The sequence below is a fragment of the Staurois parvus genome, unplaced genomic scaffold, assembly GCF_062004578.1.
Source record: "Staurois parvus isolate SC_StPar_1 unplaced genomic scaffold, SC_StPar_1.0 ptg000217l, whole genome shotgun sequence".
Lineage (NCBI taxonomy): Eukaryota > Metazoa > Chordata > Amphibia > Anura > Ranidae > Staurois > Staurois parvus.
In genome coordinates, this window is record NW_028318013.1 from 1409005 (window position 1) to 1430788 (window position 21784).

Below are 21784 nucleotides of genomic sequence, written 5' to 3' on the forward strand. Positions count from 1 at the left end.
CATGCGCGAGAAGAGCTGCGCTTGTGAATGGCTCGGCGTCTTCTGGGACCTGTCATGTGTCCCAGAAGACACCGGGCCATTCATAAAGTGCAGCGCTTCTCAGGCATGCGCAATGGGCACCCGGCTGTCACAGCCGGGTGCCCACACTAAAGGGAGGACAACTCCGCGGAAGTGGGAGCTGGTACCTGCCAAATTCCGGTACCCGCTCCCCCTCCCTCCCCAAACATCAACAATCTCTGGTCATCTCCTGTACTGTCGGCAGTCTCTTGGTCATCCACTGTACTGTCTGCAGTCTCTGGTCATCTCCTGTACTGTCTGCAGTCTCTTGGTCATCCCCTGTACTGTCTGCAGTCTCTGGTCTTCTCCTGTACTGTCGGCAGTCTCTTGGTCATCCCCTGTACTGTCTGCAGTCTCTGGTCATCCCCTGTACTGTCTGCAGTCTCTGGTCATCTCCTGTACTGTCTGCAGTCTGGTCATCTCCTGTACTATCTGCAGTCTCTGGTAATCTGTACTGTGTCCGCAGTCTCTGGTCATCTCATGTACTGTCTGCAGTCTCTAGTCATCTCCTGTACTGTCTGCAGTCTCTGGTCATCTGTACTGTGTCCGCAGTCTCTGGTCATCTCCTGTACTGTCTGCAGTCTCTGGTCATCTCATGTACTGTCTGCAGTCTCTGGTCATCTCATGTACTGTCTGCAGTCTCTAGTCATCTCCTGTACTGTCTGCAGTCTCTGGTCATCTGTACTGTGTCCGCAGTCTCTGGTCATCTCCTGTACTGTCTGCAGTCTCTGGTCATCTGTACTATGTCCGCAGTCTCTGGTCATCTTCTGTACTACGTCCGCAGTCTCTGGTCATCCCCTGTAGTACGTCTGCAGTCTCTGGTCATCTCCTGTACAATGGCTGTAGTCTCTGGTCACCTCCTGTACTGTGTCCATAGTCTCTGGTCATCTCCTGTACTGTGTCCACAGTCTCTGGTCATCTCCTGTAGTGTGTCTGCAGTCTCTGGTCATCTCCTGTACTACGTCCGCAGTCTCTGGTCATCTCCTGTACTGTGTCCGCAGTCTCTGGTCATCTCCTCTACTGTGTCCGCAGTCTCTGGTCATCTTCTGTACTATGTCTGCAGTCCATTGGTTCAGAATATTTTTTTTCTTGTTTTTCTCCTCTAAAACCTCATGGGCAGCACAGTGGCTAAATGGTTAGCACTTCCGCCTGGCAGAACTAGGGTCGTTGGTTCGAATCCCAGCCACGGCACCACCTGCCTGGAGTTTGCATGTTCTCCCTGTGCCTGTGTGGGTTTCCTCCGGGTACTCCGGTTTCCTCCCACACTCCAAAGACATGCTGGTAGGTTAATTGGCTCCTGTCTAAATTGGCCCTAATATGTGTATGTATGAATGTAAGTTAGGGACCTTAGATTGTACGCCCTTTGAGGGTTAGGGAGTGATGTGAATGTACAATATATACAGTGGGGATAAAAAGTTTGGGCACCCCAGCTAAAAATTTGTATTAATGTGCATAAAGAAGCCAAGGAAAGATGGAAAAATCTCCAAAAGGCATCAAATTACAGATTAGACATTCTTATAATATGTCAACAAAAGTTAGATTTTATTTCCATCATTTAAACTTTCAAAATAACAGAAAACAAAAAAATGGTGTCTGCAAAAGTTTGGGCACCCTGCAGAATTTATAGCATGCACTGCCCCCTTTGCCAAGCTGAGACCTGCCAGTGTTATGGATTGTTCTCAATCATTGTCTGGGAAGACCAGATGATGTCAATCTCAAAGGTTTTAAATGCCCAGACTCATCTGACCTTGCCCCAACAATCAGCACCATCCGTTCTTCTAAGCAGTTGTCTAGAAAACTGAAACTGAAAATAGTTGACGCTCACAAAGCTGGAGAAGGCTATAAGAAGATAGCAAAGCGTTTTCAGATGTCAATATCCTCTGTTCGGAATGTAATTAAGAAATGGCAGTCATCAGGAACAGTGGAAGTTAAAGCAAGATCTGGAAGACCAAGAAAAATATCAGACAGAACAGCTCGCAAGATTGTGAGAAAAACAATTCAAAACCCACGTTTGACTGCACGATCCCTCCAGAAAGATCTGGCAGACACTGGAGTTGTGGTACACTATTCCACTATAAAGGGATACTTGTACAAATATGGTCTTCATGGAAGAGTCATCAGAAGAAAACCTCTTCTACATCCTCACCACAAAAATCATCGTTTGAACTTTGCAAATGAACATATAGACAAGCCTGATGCATTTTGGAAACAAGTTCTGTGGACCGATGAGGTTAAAATTAAACTTTTTGGCCGGAATGAGCAAAGGTACGTTTGGAGAAAAAGGGGCACAGAATTTAATGAAAATAACCTCTGTCCAACTGTTAAGCATGGGGTTGGATCAATCATGCTTTGGGGTTGTGTTGCAGCCAGTGGCACAGGGAACATCTCACGAGTAGAAGGAAAAAGGGATTCAATAGAATTTCAGCAAATTTTGGATGGTAACTTGATGCCATCTGTGAAAAAGCTGAAGTTAAAGAGAGGATGGCTTCTACAAATGGATATTGATCCTTAACACACCTCGAAATCCACGGGGGATTACATCAAGAGGTGTAAACTGAAGGTTTTGCCATGGCCTTCACAATCTCCTGACCTCAACATAATTGAAAATCTATGGATAGACCTTAAAAGAGCAGTGCGTGACAGACAGCCCAGAAATCTCAAAGAACTGGAAGACTTTTGTAAGGAAGAATGGGCAAAGATACCTCAAACAAGAATTGAAAGACTCTTGGCTGGCTACAAAAAGCGTTTACAAGCTGTGATACTTGCCAAAGGGGGCAGTACAAGATATTAACTCTGCAGGGTGCCCAAACTTTTGCAGACGCCATTTTTTTGTTTTCTGTTATTTTGAAAGTGTAAATGATGGAAATAAAATCTAACTTTTGTTGACATATTATAAGAATGTCTAATCTGTAATTTGATGCCTTTTGGAGATTTTTCCATCTTTCTTTGGCTTCTTTATGCACATTAATACAAATTTTTAGCTGGGGTGCCCAAACTTTCGATCCCCACTGTATATGTGTAAAGCACTGTGTAAAATTGACAGCACTATATAAGTACCTGAAATAAATAAATAAAACCTAGGTGTGTCTTATGGTCAGGTGCGTCTTATGGAGCGCAAAATACAGTATTTTGGGCCAGTTTTCCTTTTATAATAATAAAAAATAAATCTGGAGATATCCATTACCATTTACCACCAAATGAAGCTCAATTTGTCCTGAAAAAAGAAGGTATAATCCACCTGGATGCACAAAGTAGTTGTGATGATATGTACGGTTTTGCTAACACATGTCAAAGTTGCAAAATTGTGCTTAGGCGTTAAGATTTGTTTTACCCTTAGGCACGAAGGGGTTAAGCATTTGACAGCCTGCACCCATTCAACACTGTGAGACATTGGACCTCTTTCTTGTCGGGATACCTTGAGTGGCACCAAAAGTTATTACATGGTATTGTGAATATATTATTATGTCAAACTGCAGCTTTTAACATTATTTTACATTCATATTACAAAAGACTTAGTATAGCTGGGAGTCATGGAAGTGAATAATGGGACCATGCACTAAGCAGCCCTACAAAATTTGCCACCCCAGATTAAATTGCAGTAGCAAAACACCTCTCTCCATAAACAACATTTTCTAGGCAGCCAGTCACATACTGTACATTTGTTTCTAAAAATAATATATACCAACAGTCCAGTTACATACTGTACACTTCTACATGTTATCATAGGTGTTAGCCAGCACAAATCAAACACTGTACACCTCTGTCTATAGAGCACTTCTGGATACTTTTACTTAGGGGTAAAGATAAGATAAAACTGCTGCACAATACTTTATTATGATATGTTATGTACCCGCATGGACTGGTGAGAAGAGAAGTACAAAGCAGAAATGACTGTCATGTAGAATTTTCTGCTGAATACAGTGCTATACAATAGATACATTGGGGGAATTTACTAATACTGGAGCAGATAAAATCTGGAGTGTGCCATCAATTCACAGTGCATGTGCCGGTGATGTCACCAGCTGCTTCAAGTGTGAATATCTCCTATCATCGCAAATTTAGAAGACATTCACTATACCTACAGCTAAGCCTTCTTATAGGGGAAACCAGACATTGTAAACAAAATAGTCTGACTGACCATTTTAAGATTAACCGCTTCCCAACCACCCTATAACCGAACCACTGCTACAGGGCGGCAGGGCTGCACAAAATCATGTATGTATATATATATATATATATATATATATATATATATATACAGTGAAGGAAATAAGCATTTGATCCCCCGCTGATTTTGAATGTTTGCCCACTCACAGAGAAATGATCAGTCTAAAAATCAAATGGTAGGTGTATTGGAACACTGAGAGACAGAATAGCAACAAAAAATTCAAAAGGAATGCATGTCTAACAAATTATGTACTGATTTGCATGTTCATGAGGGAAATAAGCATTTGATCCCCTTCACAAAACATGACTTAGTACTTGCTGGCAAATCCCTTGTTGGCAATCACAGAGGTCAGACGTTTCCTGTAGTTGACCACCAGGTTTGCACACATCTCAGGAGGGATTTTGGCCCACTCTTCTTGGCAGATCTTCTCCAAGTCATTAAGGTTAGGTGGCTGACGTTTGGCAACTCGAACTTTCAGCTCCTGCCACAGATTTTCAATCGGATTAAGGTCTGGAGACTGGCTAGGCCACACCAGGACCTTAATGTGCTTCTTCTTGAGACACTCTTTTGTTGCCCTGGCCATGTGTTTTGGGTCATTGTCATGCTGGAACACCCATCCACGACCCATTTTCAATGCCCTGGCTGTGAGGGAAGAAGGTTCTCACCCAAGATTTGACGGTACATTGCACCATCCTTCGTCACTTTGATGCAGTGCAGTTCTCCTGTCCCCTTAGCAGAAAAACACCCCCAAAGCAGAATGTTTCCACCACCATGTTTGACAGTTGGGATGGTGTTCTTGGGGTCATAGGCAGCATTCCTTCTCCTTCAAACTGTTGAGTTGAGTTAATGCCAAAGAGCTCGATTTTGGTTTCATCTGACCACAACACATTCAACCAGTCCTCCTCCTCATCATTCAGATGTTCAGTGGAAAACTTCAGATGGGCCTGGACATGTGCTTTCTTGAGCAGAGGGACCTTGCAGGAACTGCAGGATTTTAATCGTTGTCGGCGTAGTGTGTTACCAATTGTTTTCTTGGTGACTGTGGTCCCAGCTGCCTGGAGATCATTGACAAGATCCTCACGTGTAGTTCTGGGATGGTTCCTCACTGTTCTCATGATCACTGACACGCCACTAGGTGAGATCTTGCATGGTGCACCAGACCTAGGGAGACTGACAGTTGTTTTGTGTTTCTTCCATTTGCAAATGATTGCACCAACTGTTGTCACCGTCTCACCAAGCTGCTTGGCGATAGTTTTGTAGCCCAGTCCAGCCTTGTGTAGGTCTACAATCTTGTCCCTGACATCCTTGGACAGCTCTTTGGTCTTTGCCATGGTGGAGAGTTTGGAATCTGATTGTTTGATTGCTCCTGTGGACAGGTGTCTTTTACTCCCTTTAAGAGACTGCTTCTAATCTCAGCTTTTTACCTGTATGAAACACCTGGTAGCCAGAAATCTTGCTGAATGATAGGGGATCAAATACTTATTTCCCTCATGAACATGCAAATCAGTGCATAATTTGTTAGACATGCGTTTCTTTTGAATTTTTAGTTGCTATTCTGTCTCTCAGTGTTACAATACACCTACCATTCGATTTTTAGACTGATCATTTCTTTGTGAGTGAGCAAACATTCAAAATCAGCAGGGGATCAAATACTTATTTCCTTCACTGTATATATATATATATGTGTGTGATTTTGTATTTTTGACTAAGGGGCACGTGCATGCCATGCACGCTCTACCCGCGCTGCCATTGATGGCTACAGCTGTCAGTCACTGGGTCCCAGCCAGAGATTCCCCACTGGCACCCGGCGATCACTGAGGAACACTGACAGGGGAGTGGTCTGTATGTAAACAATACAGATCTCTCCCCTGTCAGCACTAGCACGGTGATTTGTACTGCTCTGCATAGCAGAGCAATACAAAGCAGCATGCTTATACAGTAAAACACAACACACAGTAAAACACACAGCACACAGTTAACCCTTTGATCACCCCAGATGCTAACCCCTTCCTGCCCAGTGTCATTAGTACAGTGTCAGTGCTTTTTATTGGCACTGATCACTGTATTAGTGTCACTGAGGATGTCAGTGACAGTTAGTCAGGTCCCACCCAGTGTGAGAATGCCCGACGCAGTCTCGCTATAAGTCGCTGCAACCATTACTAATATTGAAAAAGAAAATTCCATATACCACCATTTGTAGACACTATAATTTTCACGTAACCCAATTAATTTACACTTATTGGGATTTTGTTTTAGCAAAGACATGTAGCAGAAATTTTGGCCTAAATTTATGATGAAATTAGATTTTTTACATTTTTTTACTAGTTATGTTTTATATCAAAAAGTCTAAAATATAGTTTTTTTATAAAAATTGTCCATTTTTTTTTGTTTATAGTGCAAAAAAATAATAAATAAACGAACGAAACCAGCGCTCCAGTCTTCATATAACCAAGGAGATGCCAAAATGCCAACCGAAGAGGTGCTGCCCTTCTAAGATCAGGAAATCTGACCACTAGTGGAAAAGAACAGACAAGGGCGCACTCTCATCGTGCATTACCGTGGTAGAACACGTGTTTATTGAATAAAAAGAGGATATATACTCACAAACCAACGTGATATAAGGCAGTAAAAGTAGTCCACAAAGACAGTCACAATGCATCTGTGTCTAATGATGCAGATAAACTGACGCGTTTCGGGAGCTCTGAGGAAGGGGGTTCAGCTCCCGAAACGCGTCAACTTATCCGCATCGTTAGACACAGATGTATTGACCCCCCCCCAAAAAAAAAACATTTAGGCTTGATTAACATTGTAAGTGGAAAATGCAGGAAACATAATATTATTACTCCCAGGGCTGAGTCTTGCCAGAGCTGATTTATAATACAACTTATAAAAAGGTGACCTACCTCAAGGTTGCTTTCTGCAACTTCCTGCAGCCAGTAGTAGCACAAAATTCCAATAATTGAGATTTTCAGAATAATATTTCTATAGAAGGCATAACCATATATATAAAAAGTCAGAATTGTTATTTCAGTTTTGTATCACAAATATAACAGAAGAAAAACCTCACCTCATAATCTCCACATAGATCTCATGGCGGGGATACTTGAATTTCTCCACAAGGCCAAACATGGCAAAGACTAGGGGCATGACGAGATTAATGATGGAGACTACCACTGGAACCAACAATGTTGCTGCTTGCTTCGTTACCGTATTCAAATTGGATTTCTGTTGAAAGAAAAAACACACACGTAACAACTATAATAGAACAGTACTAGGAATATTAGATTTTCAGGACAATCTCAGACTGGATGTAATCTTGAAAGATGAAATACTTAAATTGGAGTATTTTTACCTGCCAAAGGATATGTCCATTGATGGATGGATAGATGGCACGACCTGTCTTAGAACCTAACTTTTCTTTATTATTATTAATTATTATTGTAAATCCAACATTTCTGTTTCAATAATTCTTATTTAATTTGCAAAATATAACACGGTGAGCACCAATTCTGCTTACGCTGGGGGTTCCACATAAGGCATTATAAAACATGCTTTGTACCATGGTGCGAAAGAAGAACAAAAACAACGTGAGTGAAACAAATAAATGGGAAGGCCTAAATGAGGACCTTGTGGCATACTGTTACAAACACCGATGAATAGGGTTCCCATCAATAGTGCAATTCAAAACTAAAAGAAAGGGGGTTGGGGGAAAGAGACCTTACAGAAGAAGAAACTTAAAAAAAGAGGGACAAGAGACGAGGGAGGGGGGAAGGGAGAGGAAGGCAGGGGGAACATGGACCTGGGACTGTTGCAAATGTCAGTCATAAACGCCCAATGCCTGCCGGATGAAGCAAGGAGAAGGAGTACTCGAGCCAAGGTTTCCAAATCTTGAGGTAAACCCAGCATTTCATATTCCTGATATGTACCTGCTGTACCATGTATATGAAAAAGTATCCTGTTCTCTTTGTATTGCTTCCTTTGTGTGAAATCCCTGGTGTTAATAATAATAGCAAATCCTCCTGCACTTAAATGGATAATCTCTAACCCTAAACTGCTCACACTCAAACCTATACCCAATAGGTGTACATGAGATAAACAAAAATTATATATAGTGTGGCACTAATAACACAATAAAAATCGTGCAAGTGATGAAGTGAATGCGTGGTGGTGAATGCGTGGACCCTTGTGGTCATTGTAAGTAGGTGAGGGGGCATTTTGGCCACTTGAGGATTTTCACTATTGCTGTGACCACGCGTTCACTTCATCACTTGCACGATTTCGTTGTTGGAGCACGTGTATATGTTTTCATCAATTTTGGACATTTTTGTGTATTTATTTTGTGTTTATGAGCAACAATTGTGCACTTTTATTTATGTTGACATTTGGATGTGGTTAAGTGTGTTTTTGTGGCACTTATCACTTTTGTATAGGTTTTGTATCCCCCTGGCAGGGAATTCACTTTTACTTACTTGCACTATTGTATTTGAGATTGTTTGATCCCTCAGTTGTGGATATAGGGTTGTGTTTTCACTAATCTACAGGATTTATTCCTTTTTCTCACATTGTCACTGTATAATATTTCACCAATAGATCCTGGAAGGATCATACCGCTATTTTTTAAAATTATTTTACATTTGTATGTTGTATTATTTTATTGTGTTATTAGCGCCACACTATATATAATTTTTGTAAATCCCTGGTGTTACTGCCAGTCCCTCCGTTCTATTTAAAACCGACCATACTAGGCATGAGAGTGGCAGTGTTGTGGCTGAACTGGGAGCTAATCCAATAATCAGACCTAGTGCTGGCATGCCCGCCCAGCATACACACACAGGCATTCATTGGAAGATCAGTGGACTGCAGTTTCTCCTCCCTGTGCACCCTATGGAGCTCAGAACAAAGGGGATGTGATCAGATATTTATATATATATTTTTAATATGTATATACAAATGTTTTGCCTTTCATTTCTATTTAAAAACTGAATGAGTTGTTTTACATGTTGAGGACTCACTTATACTTTAAGTCAGCCCTCAAAATTTTCACTCGGCTGCTCACATTCGGTAAGTGAAAATAAACTGAGGGCGAGTGTGAAGCCGCATCGGGGTTCACACTCGCCCTCATTGGGGTTCACACAGGGCAGGCGGGGTTATACAGGAGCCAAGTCTCCTCCCAGTCTCTGTCCCCAGTGTGGAGCTGTATCATGATATGGGGGCGGGTGCCACCGGCAGGCAGGGTTGTACAGTTGCCGAGTCTCCTCCCAGCTTCTGTCCCTAGTGTGGAGCTGCATCATGAGTGGGGGGTAGGTGCCGTAGGTGGGCGGGGTTATACAGGAACCGAGTCTCCTCCCAGCCTCTGTCCCCTGTGTGGAGCTGCATTGTGAGTGGGGGGGGTGACACCAGTAGGTGGGGTTATACAGGACCCGGGTCTCCTCCCAGTCTCTGTCCCCACTGTGGAGCTGCATCGTGAGTGTGGGGGGCGGGTGCCACAAGCAGGGAGGTTTATACAGGAGCTGGGTCTCCTCCAGGTCTCCTCGCAGCCTCTGTTCCCCGTGTGGAGCTGCATCGTGATGGGGGGCGGGTGCCCCGTTTATGTTTGTTAATATTTATTTTTGTAACTTAATTCTGCATAAAACATTTAACAGTGTCATTTCATGAGATAATTTACTAGGCAGTGTTTAGGGGTGGAATTAGGGGTGGAGCAGGGTAGGGACTGGGTGGGGCAACTGGTGGCAAGTAACACTGAAGGTCTGTCTATTAGCTCAGGACTTGAAATTTCGAGCCCTGCTTTAAGTAATAGATTGCCGGTTTTGTCCCTGCACCAGGCCTGTAATAATTGTACAGTGAAGATGCAGCAACAGAATGAGGAGTTTATCTTCATGTCACTCTGCTCTCTCCTCCTATCAGCATATCCCTGCTAGCAAATGTGTGGTGCAGGACAACTGATTAGCTCTTTGTGCTGTTTCTCCATCTTCCGGTCTGAACATCATTGTAGAGGGGTAGCAAGAGACTGATGCAAAATTATATTCAGTTATGTACACTAATTGCTATATTGCTGGTAGGTTAATTGGCTCCTGTCTAAATAAGTCCTACTATGTCTATGTATGTGAGTTAGGGAACTTAGATTAAGCTTTTTAAGGGCAAAAAATGATGTGAATGTAAAATATATATGTAAATTGATGGCACTATATACCGTAAAAGACGCACTTTTTTCCCCCCAAAAAAGGGGGGAAAATGTCAGTGCGTCTTATGGAGCGAATATGGAGCGGCCAGCCTGGTATTTCCACTGCCGCGACCGTGTCAGAATACCGTGCCGGCCGGTCAGCTCTTTTCTGCAGGAGGACCTCACCTGATCCTCGGTCCAGCGCTGTGCAATCTTCCCGCGCCGACATCTGTCAGCCACGTGCCCACTGCACATGCGTGAGAAGCGCTGCATTTTGTGAATGGTCCAGCGTCTTCTGGGACACATGACAGGTCCCAGAAGATGCTGGGCCATTCACAAAGCGCAGCGCTTCTCACGCATGTGCAGTGGGCACACGGCACAGCTAAAGGGAGGACAACTCCGCGGAAGTGGGAGAGGGTACCTGTCAAATTCAGGTATCCGCTCCCCCTCCCTCCCCAAAGGTCCGCAGTCTCTGGTCATCCCCTGTACTGTCTGCAGTCTCTGGTCATCCCCTGTACTGTCTGCAGTCTCTGGTCATCTGTACTGTCTGCACTCTCTGGTCATCCCCTGTACTGTCTGCAGTCTCTGATCATCTATACTTTCTGCAGTCTCTGGTCATCTCCTGTACTGTCCGCAGTCTCTGGTCATCTGTACTGTCTGCAGTCTCTGGTCATCCCCTGTACTGTGCCCGCAGTCTCTGGTCATCTCCAGTACTCTGTCCGCAGTCTCTGGTCATCTCCTGTACTGTGTCCGCAGTCTCTGGTCATCTCCTGTACTGTGTCCGCAGTCTCTGGTCATCTCCTGTACTGTGTCCGCAGTCTCTGGTCATCTCCTGTACTGTGTCCGCAGTCTCTGGTCATCTCCTGTACTATGTCCGCAGTCTCTGGTCATCTCCTGTACTATGTCTGCAGTCAATTGGTTCAGAATTATTTTTTCCTGTTTTTCTCCTTCAAAACCTAGGTGCGTCTTATGATCAGTTGCGTCTTATGGAGCGAAAAATATGGTAACTTCCTGAACTAAATATTTAATATATGTATAGTTATATTTTGAGACAAATGGATGTTTTACAGTATCGCTGTGCAGAGATGCAGATGATGCCTGTTTCAGCAATGAAGGCGTTGGTTGGAGTCAGATCGGTGTTGCTCACAAAGGAGAGCGCAGGTCTGTCTGGCTGTAGAACCAGGCTGATGTCAGAGGTTTAGACTGAGGCTGTTCTGTCATAAGAATTAATAGACAGAGTTGTACCACAGAATAACCAGGGCACAGAAATACTTTAGGTTCAATGCCAAACAACCCCTGCAAGGGCAGAAACTACACTGTGTTAACTTGTGGATGACAAAAGAGGGCAGAAACCCCTAAAACACATTCTGTTGAGTGGACAGAGCCCTGGGAAAAAACTCAATTTAAAGTTCAATCAATATAAAATAAATATCCTAATACCTTATTGCTACTTTCAGCTACTAGCAGACTCTGCTCTTTTTGTTATCATAACCAAGATTTACTGCCTTTTGGGAAAACCACACAGCAACCAGCTAGGGATGGGCTAAGCTTCCTAATGACACAGGTCCAATGGGTCCAACAGGTCCATGTCCAGCTGTGGCCACCTCCCAAGCTGCACGTAACAAAGGGGCGAGGGTGCTGGTGACATCATTAACCTGCAACCAGCCCGCAGCCTGTGGGATAGTGTGAACCCATGGTAAGACTACTGTAGCAGGCTCCTTGTACAAGAGGATTCAGAAGGAATCACATGTTCAGCAGTCAGTCCTTTCTCTCTCTCTCCTATTTTGTAAAACCTGGGCATTCTGCCAAGTTCATGACTCATCCACTACACAGCAAAGAACGCTGGGAGGGGGAGGAAGCAGGAAGTGAAGGGGAGAACAGAGAGACAGGAGGCTGGAGAAAAGACAGGGACATGTGGAGCCCGCCCAAGCAGAGGAGGAGGCACTACAGCACTCAGCGCGGATAGAGGGACCCTGCTGTGTGTTCAGAGTCTGGTGAGCTGTCCCCCTGGAGAGAGTAAGACACACCATTTACACTTTGCATATAGACTGGGACATCCGCACCCCACTACTGGGATCTCACCCATCCGGGGCCCTGTGCAAGCCACAGATCCTCCTGCCTGCTTTGCCCCGCACCACCAGTGTAATTGAGACTGTCTGCCCCGGGGACTGACACATACTGGGAGATTGCATCCTGCGACTGCCCCTAGTCTTGGGGTGCTTTGTGTTGCGTTTAGACACTGAGGTTGGACCCTCTCAGCCCAGAAACCTAGTAAAATTGGATGTAACCCACACCAGCTGAAACTCCAAAGAAGCCTTCAGCTGCTATTTACTTCATTGTAAGGACTAAACATGCACCAACTAGAGCTCCACCGTTACAAGGACTAGAGTGGGGGAATCTGGCTTAGTAGCCTTATTAGAGGTACCTCTTTATTGCATTCTGTTCTGACTCTGAGTTGATTTTTGGCTAACGCCCCTCAGAAGCAGAATCATACACCGGTGTGGGTAATACATTTCATTGATAGAGCATAAGTAAGTTTATTTGTTTGAGATCAGTTGTATTCTGCTTAAAGTGCAACTCTGCCACCCAGAGACTCTTGGCTGTGAAGCCCTCTAGTGGCAGACCAAATTTACTGCATTGCATAAAAGAAGAAAAGTAAGTTTTGAAGTTAAAAGGGGAACCCCACCCCTCTACACTGCATTTCATTCTCCATAAAATTGTTCTTGTTTCATTTAACCCTGTGTCAGCAAATTTCTATTCATTACCAGTTGTGCCAGAGGGATTAGGTTTGCTTAGGGTTGGATCTATTGAGCGCAGGACCCATAATATATTCCAGCTTGTCCCAAGGGGCAGTGCTACACGTGGGGGCTCGTCCGGGATTCTTGCTGCTCAATTACCCAACAACCACTCAAGCAGTGCCCTATACCAACTCCTAAGATGGACGTCGCAGCCGCGACCAAGTGGTGCAGCAGGGAAAATGCTTGCCCAGAACGGAGTGTAGTGGTCGAGTTCCCCAGAGAAATGGGGACCGAAGAACAGATTACCAAGATAGTGAATGCACTACCCACAGAGGGAAAGAAAACGTGGGTGATAGATGTGATACCTGCCTCAGACACCACCCTGGCATATGCCCTGCTAGAGTGGAAGAAGGGGATCCCTGACAGTTTCCAAGGAGCCAATATCCAAATAGAGGATGGGACAAGGCTCCAGTTACTTCAGTTGAACACCCCCGGGCCTAGTTGTGCAAGACCTGAGAGGGAAGAACCCCTGTCCCAGACACCTCTAGCCACCATAGGCCCGGAATTCCTCACTGCATTGGGGGACTTCATGTTAAAATGCCGTAAAGACCCCTCTCCATACACAGGGATGTATCGGAAGCTCCGATTCTTCTCGGGTAGGCAACCAATACCTACCGGGGAGGATGGCTTTGAAGAGTGGCTAGACCAAGCCATGCAAGCACTAAGTGAATGGGACATTCCTGAGGCCCACAAGAAACAGAGGATTACGGAGAGCCTAAGGGGCCCTGCATTGGAGGCCATTCGCAACCTAAAACTTAGCAAACAGGATTGCACTGCTCAGGGCTATCTAGATATTTTACAAGATGTATTTGGGCGTACTGAAAAGGTTTCAGACCTCATCTATCAGCTAGAGCATACCTACCAAAATGAAGGGGAGAAACTCTCCAGTTACATGGGACGTCTAGACAAGATAATATACCAAATTCTGCTAAAAAGGGGAATAGGCCCTGAAAGAGTAGATGAAGTTCGGGCGCAACAAGTCCTACGGGGAGCCAGGCCCCTAGACCCCATTGCTATTCTATTACGAACTCGGCGAGATGGTGGCCTCCTGAACTATCCAGACTTGATCCGGACTGTGAGAGAGGAGGAAGCCATGTTGGATGACAAAGAGAGACAGTCAGACTCTGTTGTAGGGGTCCGGGTAGTCAATGTGGGAGGTGACACCCCTGAAGTTGAACTCCTTAAGACTCAGGTGTCCCAACTAATGGAGATGGTGACCTTACTAATGGCGGGACCGTCGGGTTTAGCGAGAGAGACGAGAGCAGTTTCTGAAAACCTGTCAGGAGTTGCCCCAATGCAAGCAACTAGTCCCACCATTCAAATGACCTGCTTTAATTGTGGAGGGACCGGACATGTCAGGAGAGTCTGTCCAAGCCCCAGGAAGCCTGAAGCTAAGCGCCAAAAAACCGGCGGAAAACTTCAGAGGGCCCTGGTGAAGGAGCAGCCCAGGGACCCCACCACTGCAGCTAGCTCCACTCAACCAAGTAAAAGGGGGGTGAGGAGAAAATCTGGCCCTATCCAGAAGGACCCCACCATCCCTTACAAACAGCCTAGGGAAAATGCCACTTCACCTCAGGGAGTCAGTGCACACCTCAAACCTGGGAGTCAACCACGGCTTAGGCCGAGCCAAAACTCCCCCAGGAGGAGAGTAAGGATAAGAACTGCAGAACAGAAGAAGACGACTACCTGTTCACCACTCCCTGAGAATTTAGTGGGACCCTCCCCTGTCGTCCCGATTCAGGTAGAAGGGATTTATACCAGGGCTCTTCTGGACACCGGTGCCCAAATAACCCTTCTGTACCGAGACTTCTATGACAAGCATCTGAAGCATTTGCCCTTGCAGAAGCTGGAAGACCTGGAAATATGGGGCATAGGAACCCAGAAGTTTCCCTATAATGGTTACCTATCGGTCAGACTAGCTTTTGATCCTTTTATGACAGGGAAGGCTGAGACTTTCGAAGCCTTAGCCGTCATCTGTCCCCAGCCGCCTGGGGCCAATAGGAGTCCCCTAATCATAGGGACCAACACCAATCTTGTCAGAAGGCTGTTGGCGCCATTGGTCAAAGAGCCCAATGATCAACCCACTTCTGTACATCCCATGCTGAGGCAAGCATATCAGCGCCTGGTACAAGAGAGGAGAGCCCCAGCGGAAAGAATAGGGAAGATGGCGCCTGGATCAACATGAGAAGGTGCTGCAACCCGGAGAGGTGGCGTGTTTACAGGCATCAGTCAAATTGACCTGGAAGCAGCCAGGCCCCTTCATTGTCCTTGAGGCTGGTGGCTGTGAAGAGAACACAGGAGTGGAGATCCTCCCGGAGGTAGTGTCAACAAAAGCGCTACGGAGGAGAAACGGAAAGGTTTCGGTCAGTGTTCATAATCCAACTACTGCCCCAGTGAAAATCCCAGCTCGGGTGCTGTTAGGACATGTGGATCCTGCAACCCCAATCTTGCCCACTGAGCTAGGGGACGGAAGAGAGAAAGAAATCCCTGTCGATGCGTTTTACCCAAGGAACACCCCCCTTTCCCCGGAATGGAGAGAGAGAGCGAAGAATCAACTCCTAAGGTGGCGGGCTGCATTCTCCAGAAGTGAGTTCGATGTGGGGTGTGCAGAGAGTGCCCATCATCGGATCCGGCTTCTAGAAGACGCCCCATTCAGGGAAAGGGTTCGACGAGTTCCATTGGGAGATTTGGAAGATCTGCGTGAGCAATTGGCAGAGTTGAAGAGGACAGGCATCATCAGAGAGTCCCGAAGCCCATACGCCTCTCCGATAGTGGTGGTCCGGAAGAAGAACGGATCTTTAAGATTGTGCATCGACTACCGGACGCTAAACCAAAGAACTGTTCCTGATCAGTATACCACCCCCAGGATAGAGGATGCTTTGCAAAGCCTATCAGGGGCAAAGTGGTTCAGTGTGCTGGACCTGAAGAATGGGTATTACCAGATCCCCATGCACCCGGAAGACCGAGAAAAGACCGCGTTCATAACCCCAATAGGGTTCTTTGAATTTGACCGGATGCCTCAAGGTTTGTGCAACTCTCCAACCACCTTTCAAAGGCTGATGGAGAAGACGGTGGGTGACATGAATTTAATTGAAGTACTGGTATACTTGGACGACATCATTGTGTTCGGGAAGACCCTGGAGGAACATGAGGAGAGATTGGAGAAGGTGCTCAAGAGACTTCATGATGAGGGACTGAAGTTGTCTTTGGAGAAATGCCAGTTTTACCAACCCTCGGTCAATTACCTGGGTCATATCGTATCTGCCGATGGAGTGGCCACTGACCCCAAGAAGCTGGAAGCTGTCACCTCATGGCCGAGGCCCACAAATGTCACAGAGCTCAGATCTTTCCTGGGTTTTTGCTCCTATTATTGCAGATTCGTCCAGGACTTCGCTCGGATAGCCCGCCCACTCAATGAACTGTTCAGAAACGAAGAAGACAATGATGATGCAGATCTTTCTAGACCTGCGAAGCCAGCAGTGGGACCCAGGAGGCCTAGGGAATCTATTCAAGGACAATGGACAACCCAGTGTGAAGAGGGAAGAAAGAGAGTCTAACCACCGCCCCAATCCTGGCCTATGCAGACCCAGCTAAGCCGTACAAATTGCATGTGGATGCAAGTAGAGATGGGTTAGGGGGAGTCCTCTATCAAGAACAGAATGGATGCTTGCGACCTGTCGCCTATGTGAGCCGGGGTTTGGCGTCCGCTGAGAAGAACTACCCACCCACAAGCTTGAATTCTTGGCCTTGAAGTGGGCAGTAGTGGACAAACTTTGAGATTACCTATATGGAGCAGAATTCGTGATAAAAACAGATAATAACCCCCTCACATACATTCTCACTACAGCTAAGCTGGATGCTACTGGCCACAGGTGGTTAGCTGCCTTATCGGAGTTCACTTTCAGCCTCAGTTATCGGCCAGGGATTGGGAATAGGGATGCAGATGCTTTATCCCGAAGACCTCACTGTTCCAAGGATTCCCCAGAAGAGTGGACTCAGGTGCCCTCTGAAGGGGTACGAGCCTTATGCCAAGGAGTGGAACACCGAACAAGAGGTGGGTCCAGGGCAGAAGACATTGGGATTTCGGCGTCTGGCGTTCCCAGGTATTATTGCAATGTCACCCAGGTTGGGGGTGAAGGCCTGCCCAAGCTTTCCAGGAAGGATCTGCGAAGAGATCAGTTGGAAGACCCCCTCTGCGGCCTAGTATTGAAGGCTTTAGAAAGCAAAAGCCCTGATTTGCTTCTTACATCGTCAAGGGAGGCCCGGCGGCTACATCGTGAGTGGGATCGGCTACAGTTACGCCACGGAGTGGTCTACCGAAGGGGCCCCTCTGATGATCCTGAAGAGAAATGGCAGCTATTTTTGCCTGCAAAACACAGAGAAACGGTGCTGACTGCTCTCCATGATGACCATGGCCATCTGGGACCAGAAAGAACCTTTTGTTTGGTAAGAGACCGCTTCTACTGGCCCTGCATGCGGACAGAAGTTGAAAGTTACTGTCACTCCTGCATCCGATGTATTCAGAGGAAGACTCTGCCTCAACGAGCTGCCCCAATGGGCCACCTTCAAAGTCAGGGACCCATGGAATTGGTGTGCATTGACTTCCTGGGCCTGGAGTCGGATCAGAGTGGACAGGGAAATATCCTAGTAGTGACTGACCATTTTACCAGGTATGCCCAGGCTTTTCCTGCTAGAGATCAGTTAGCATCAACTGTGGCAAAGATTTTAGTAGAAAGGTTCTTTGTGCATTACGGACTACCACAACGTATCCACTCAGACCAAGGGAGAGATTTTGAGAGCAATCTCATCAAGAGACTCTTGAGTCTACTAGGCATCCAAAAGTCGAGGACTACTCCATACCATCCTCAGGGAGATCCTCAGCCAGAGAGATTCAATCGTACCCTCCTGAATATGCTCGGGACTTTGACTTCAGTGCAAAAGCAACACTGGAGTAAGCATGTAGCAGCCATCATACAATAGCACTGCCAACGACGCTACAGGATACTCTCCTTACCGGCTGATGTTTGGCCGGGAAGCCCGACTGCCAGTAGACTTAGCTTTTGGAACCTCTGTAGACCATACCTCTGCAGCTTCCCATAGAGGATATGTGAACCGCATAAGGAAAAGCCTGAAGATTGCTTATGAGAAGGCTCAAGCCACCTCAGACGCCAGGGGACAGAGAAACAAAGAGAACTTTGATCTCAGAGTGCGAGTACAGGACTTACAATCTGGAGACAGAGTCTTACTGAGAAATCTGGGTATCCCTGGAAAACACAAGTTGGCGGATAGGTGGCGATCAGAGCCCTATGTCATCTGCAAACAATTGCCTGGATTGCCAGTTTACCAGATTCGACCGGAAAAGGGTGTTGGCCCACTCAAAACCTGGCACCGCAACCACCTTTTGCCTTTGTCAGATGCAGTCCCTCTACCATCACAATCTGATCCACAGTCTACCCCCTCAACTTCTCAGAGGACTAGACCTGTGACCAGGTCACAACCCACACCACCTCCTGCAGATGAAGAGGACAGTGAGAGTGAGGAGGTAGGGACAGATTTGCTGTGGCCATCTGACATTTCCGAACCCACCATTCCTTCTTCCACTGGAGTGACTGACGTAGTTCCTCTTAGGCCAGAGGCTCCTGAATTTGTGCCTCAGGCCCAACCTGCAGAAGACTTGCAAGAACCTGAAGACTCGTGGTCCATTGTTGATGAGGGAGAAGATGTGGAGGAAGCTGAACTGGAAGAGACAGAGAGCATCGAGCAAGAAGTGAGGGTTGATGAGTCAGTAGTGTCAGAACCAACATCGGAAGCAACGCCAGAACCATTGCTAGAGCCCAGAGAACAGAGAGAGCGTAGAGTTATTCAACCCCCAAAGAGACTGACATATGATGTGTTGGGTGAAAACTCTGAGGAAGTAGTACATGTTTCTCAAAGGAATCTCGTGACGCCTGGTTCTCCTACAGCAGTTTCGGTAGAGAACAGCCCCAACTCACCCCCTGGCACATCTGGTTGGGCCATTCCCATTAGTGTGGCCTATGGGCAGGACAACCCTCACTCTGCTACATGGAGGGAGGTTCCTCTGCCAGATTCTTATGCAAGTGTGAATAATTAATTTAATTTCCTGTGTGTACTAACTTTGCTTTTTCTCCGCGTGTATATAAAAAGCATGTAACAGGTTGCTTTTACTGCTGTCTTTGGAGGACCAAAGCTTCTCTGGTGGGGGGAGTGTGTAGCAGGCTCCTTGTACAAGAGGATTCAGAAGGAATCACATGTTCAGCAGTCAGTCCTTTCTCTCTCTCTCCTATTTTGTAAAACCTGGGCATTCTGCCAAGTTCATGATTCATCCACTACACAGCAAAGAACGCTGGGAGGGGGAGGAAGCAGGAAGTGAAGGGGAGAACAGAGAGACAGGAGGCTGGAGAAAAGATAGGGACATGTGGAGCCCGTCCAAGCAGAGGAGGAGGCACTACAGCACTCAGCGCGGATAGAGGGACCCTGCTGTGTGTTCAGAGTCTGGTGAGCTGTCCCCCTGGAGAGAGTAAGACACACCATTTACACTTTGCATATAGACTGGGACATCCGCACCCCACTACTGGGATCTCGCCCATCCGGGGCCCTGTGCAAGCCACAGATCCTCCTGCCTGCTTTGCCCCTCACCACCAGTGTAATTGAGACTGTCTGCCCCGGGGACTGACACATACTGGGAGATTGCATCCTGCGACTGCCCCTGGTCTTGGGGTGCTTTGTGTTGCGTTTAGACACTGAGGTTGGACCCTCTCAGCCCAGAAACCTAGTAAAATTGGATGTAACCCACACCAGCTGAAACTCCAAAGAAGCCTTCAGCTGCTATTTACTTCATTGTAAGGACTAAACGTGCACCAACTAGAGCTCCACCGTTACAAGGACTAGAGTGGGGGAATCTGGCTTAGTAGCCTTATTAGAGGTACCTCTTTATTGCATTCTGTTCTGACTCTGAGGTGATTTTTGGCTAACGCCCCTCAGAAGCAGAATCATACAGCGGTGTGGGTAATGCATTTCATTGATAGAGTATAAGTAAGTTTATTTGTTTGATATCAGTTGTATTCTGCTTAAAGTGCAACTCTGCCATCCGGAGACTCTTGGCTGTGAAGCCCTCTAGTGGCAGACCAAATTTACTGCATTGCATAAAAGAAGAAAAGTAAGTTTTGAAGTTAAAAGGGGAACCCCACCCCTCTACACTGCATTTCATTCTCCATAAAATTGTTCTTGTTTCATTTAACCCTGTGTCAGCAAATTTCTTGGCGGGGTATTTGCTATTCATTACCAGTTGTGCCAGAGGGATTGGGTTTGCTTAGGGTTGGATCTATTGAGCGCAGGACCCATAATATATTCCAGCTTGTCCCAAGGGGCAGTGCTACACTACTATACTTTTTTCTGAAAGAATTAAACAATAATAACCAATTTCATAAATATGATGATATGACCAAAGCTAGGATAAAAAAAGATCTTCCATTACATGATATCCCAACAGTTTTTTGTGCATATAATTTATATTCTTAGCAAATAAATCTGCATACGTTGATTAATTGAAAAAGAAATATGCATTGTAAAGTACAGAAAAGACTGAAATCCAGTGATTTATTTAAATTAAAATTCTCTAATTCAAATACCTTAAACGTTTGTCATACTAGGTATGATGGCAACGATCACTGCAAAAGACACTCAGCAGAAGACCTGGGGCACATTGTCTATGTTTCAGGGCCTAGCAACACCACTTGATGTGGTCCAAACTTGTTTTTCTGTGCCATTCCAAGCATGGCTGTAAAAAATATCTCTGAACCAAAACATCTAATGCACCTGGTGGAAATTACCTTGAAAATAATTTCTGTCATTTCTGTAATTATATATTTATAATGTATACTGACATAATAACTGCTGTGCACAACATCCTGCTCTGAACTTCACTTATGGAAATTCCCGCAATGATTCTTAACTGATCATGAAAATGGAACATGCAAAAAAAAAAAAATAGACTTCAGCACATATTTCCTGCTTTCTACACTGCACTGTTTGTGATGTTTGGCTCAGTTACTTTGTTATTGATGGATAGCCAACATACGGTTCCATTCATATCTATGTGTTTTATGTGCATTTTAGGTGCAGCGTGTTAAAAAAAAGACCTGCTTGCTGATTGATGTGCTTCCATGAAAATGTATGCATTTATACTTCAGTGGTAATGCACCTAAAACACACATAAACTATGTCCAAAGTGCAATGCACCTAAAACACACCAAATGGGAACATCCCATAAGGCCTTGTTCACATGGGTGCACTATAGCATATGCCCATGCCAGGTCCATGTTTGCTCGCATGAGGATGTACAGGTTTTCCGTGCATCCCCATGCAGGCAGTTCCATTCATGTCAATAAGGACACAGGGGCTGCACAGACACACACATAAACCATGTCTAAAGTGCAATGCACCTAAAACACACCAAATGGGAACATTCTATAAGGCCTCGTTCACATAAGTGCACTACGGCATATGCCCTCGCAAGGGCCGAGTCTGTCAGCATAAGGATTTACAGTTGTTCTTTGCATCCCCATACAGGCAGTTCCATTT

At 45.7% G+C, this 21784-nt stretch overlaps 1 protein-coding gene across 1 annotated transcript in view; it reads right to left on the minus strand.

The window, feature by feature from the left end:
* The window catches only part of TMC5 (transmembrane channel like 5), a 195401-nt gene that overhangs the window by 47922 nt on the left and 125695 nt on the right, over window positions 1–21784 (minus strand). The window contains exons 12-13 of the mRNA XM_089679055.1: window positions 7293–7450; window positions 7129–7207 (exon numbers count right to left, since the gene is read on the minus strand). Coding sequence (XP_089535181.1) covers window positions 7129–7207; window positions 7293–7450 — 237 coding nt within the window. The remainder of the gene's footprint in view (window positions 1–7128; window positions 7208–7292; window positions 7451–21784) is intronic.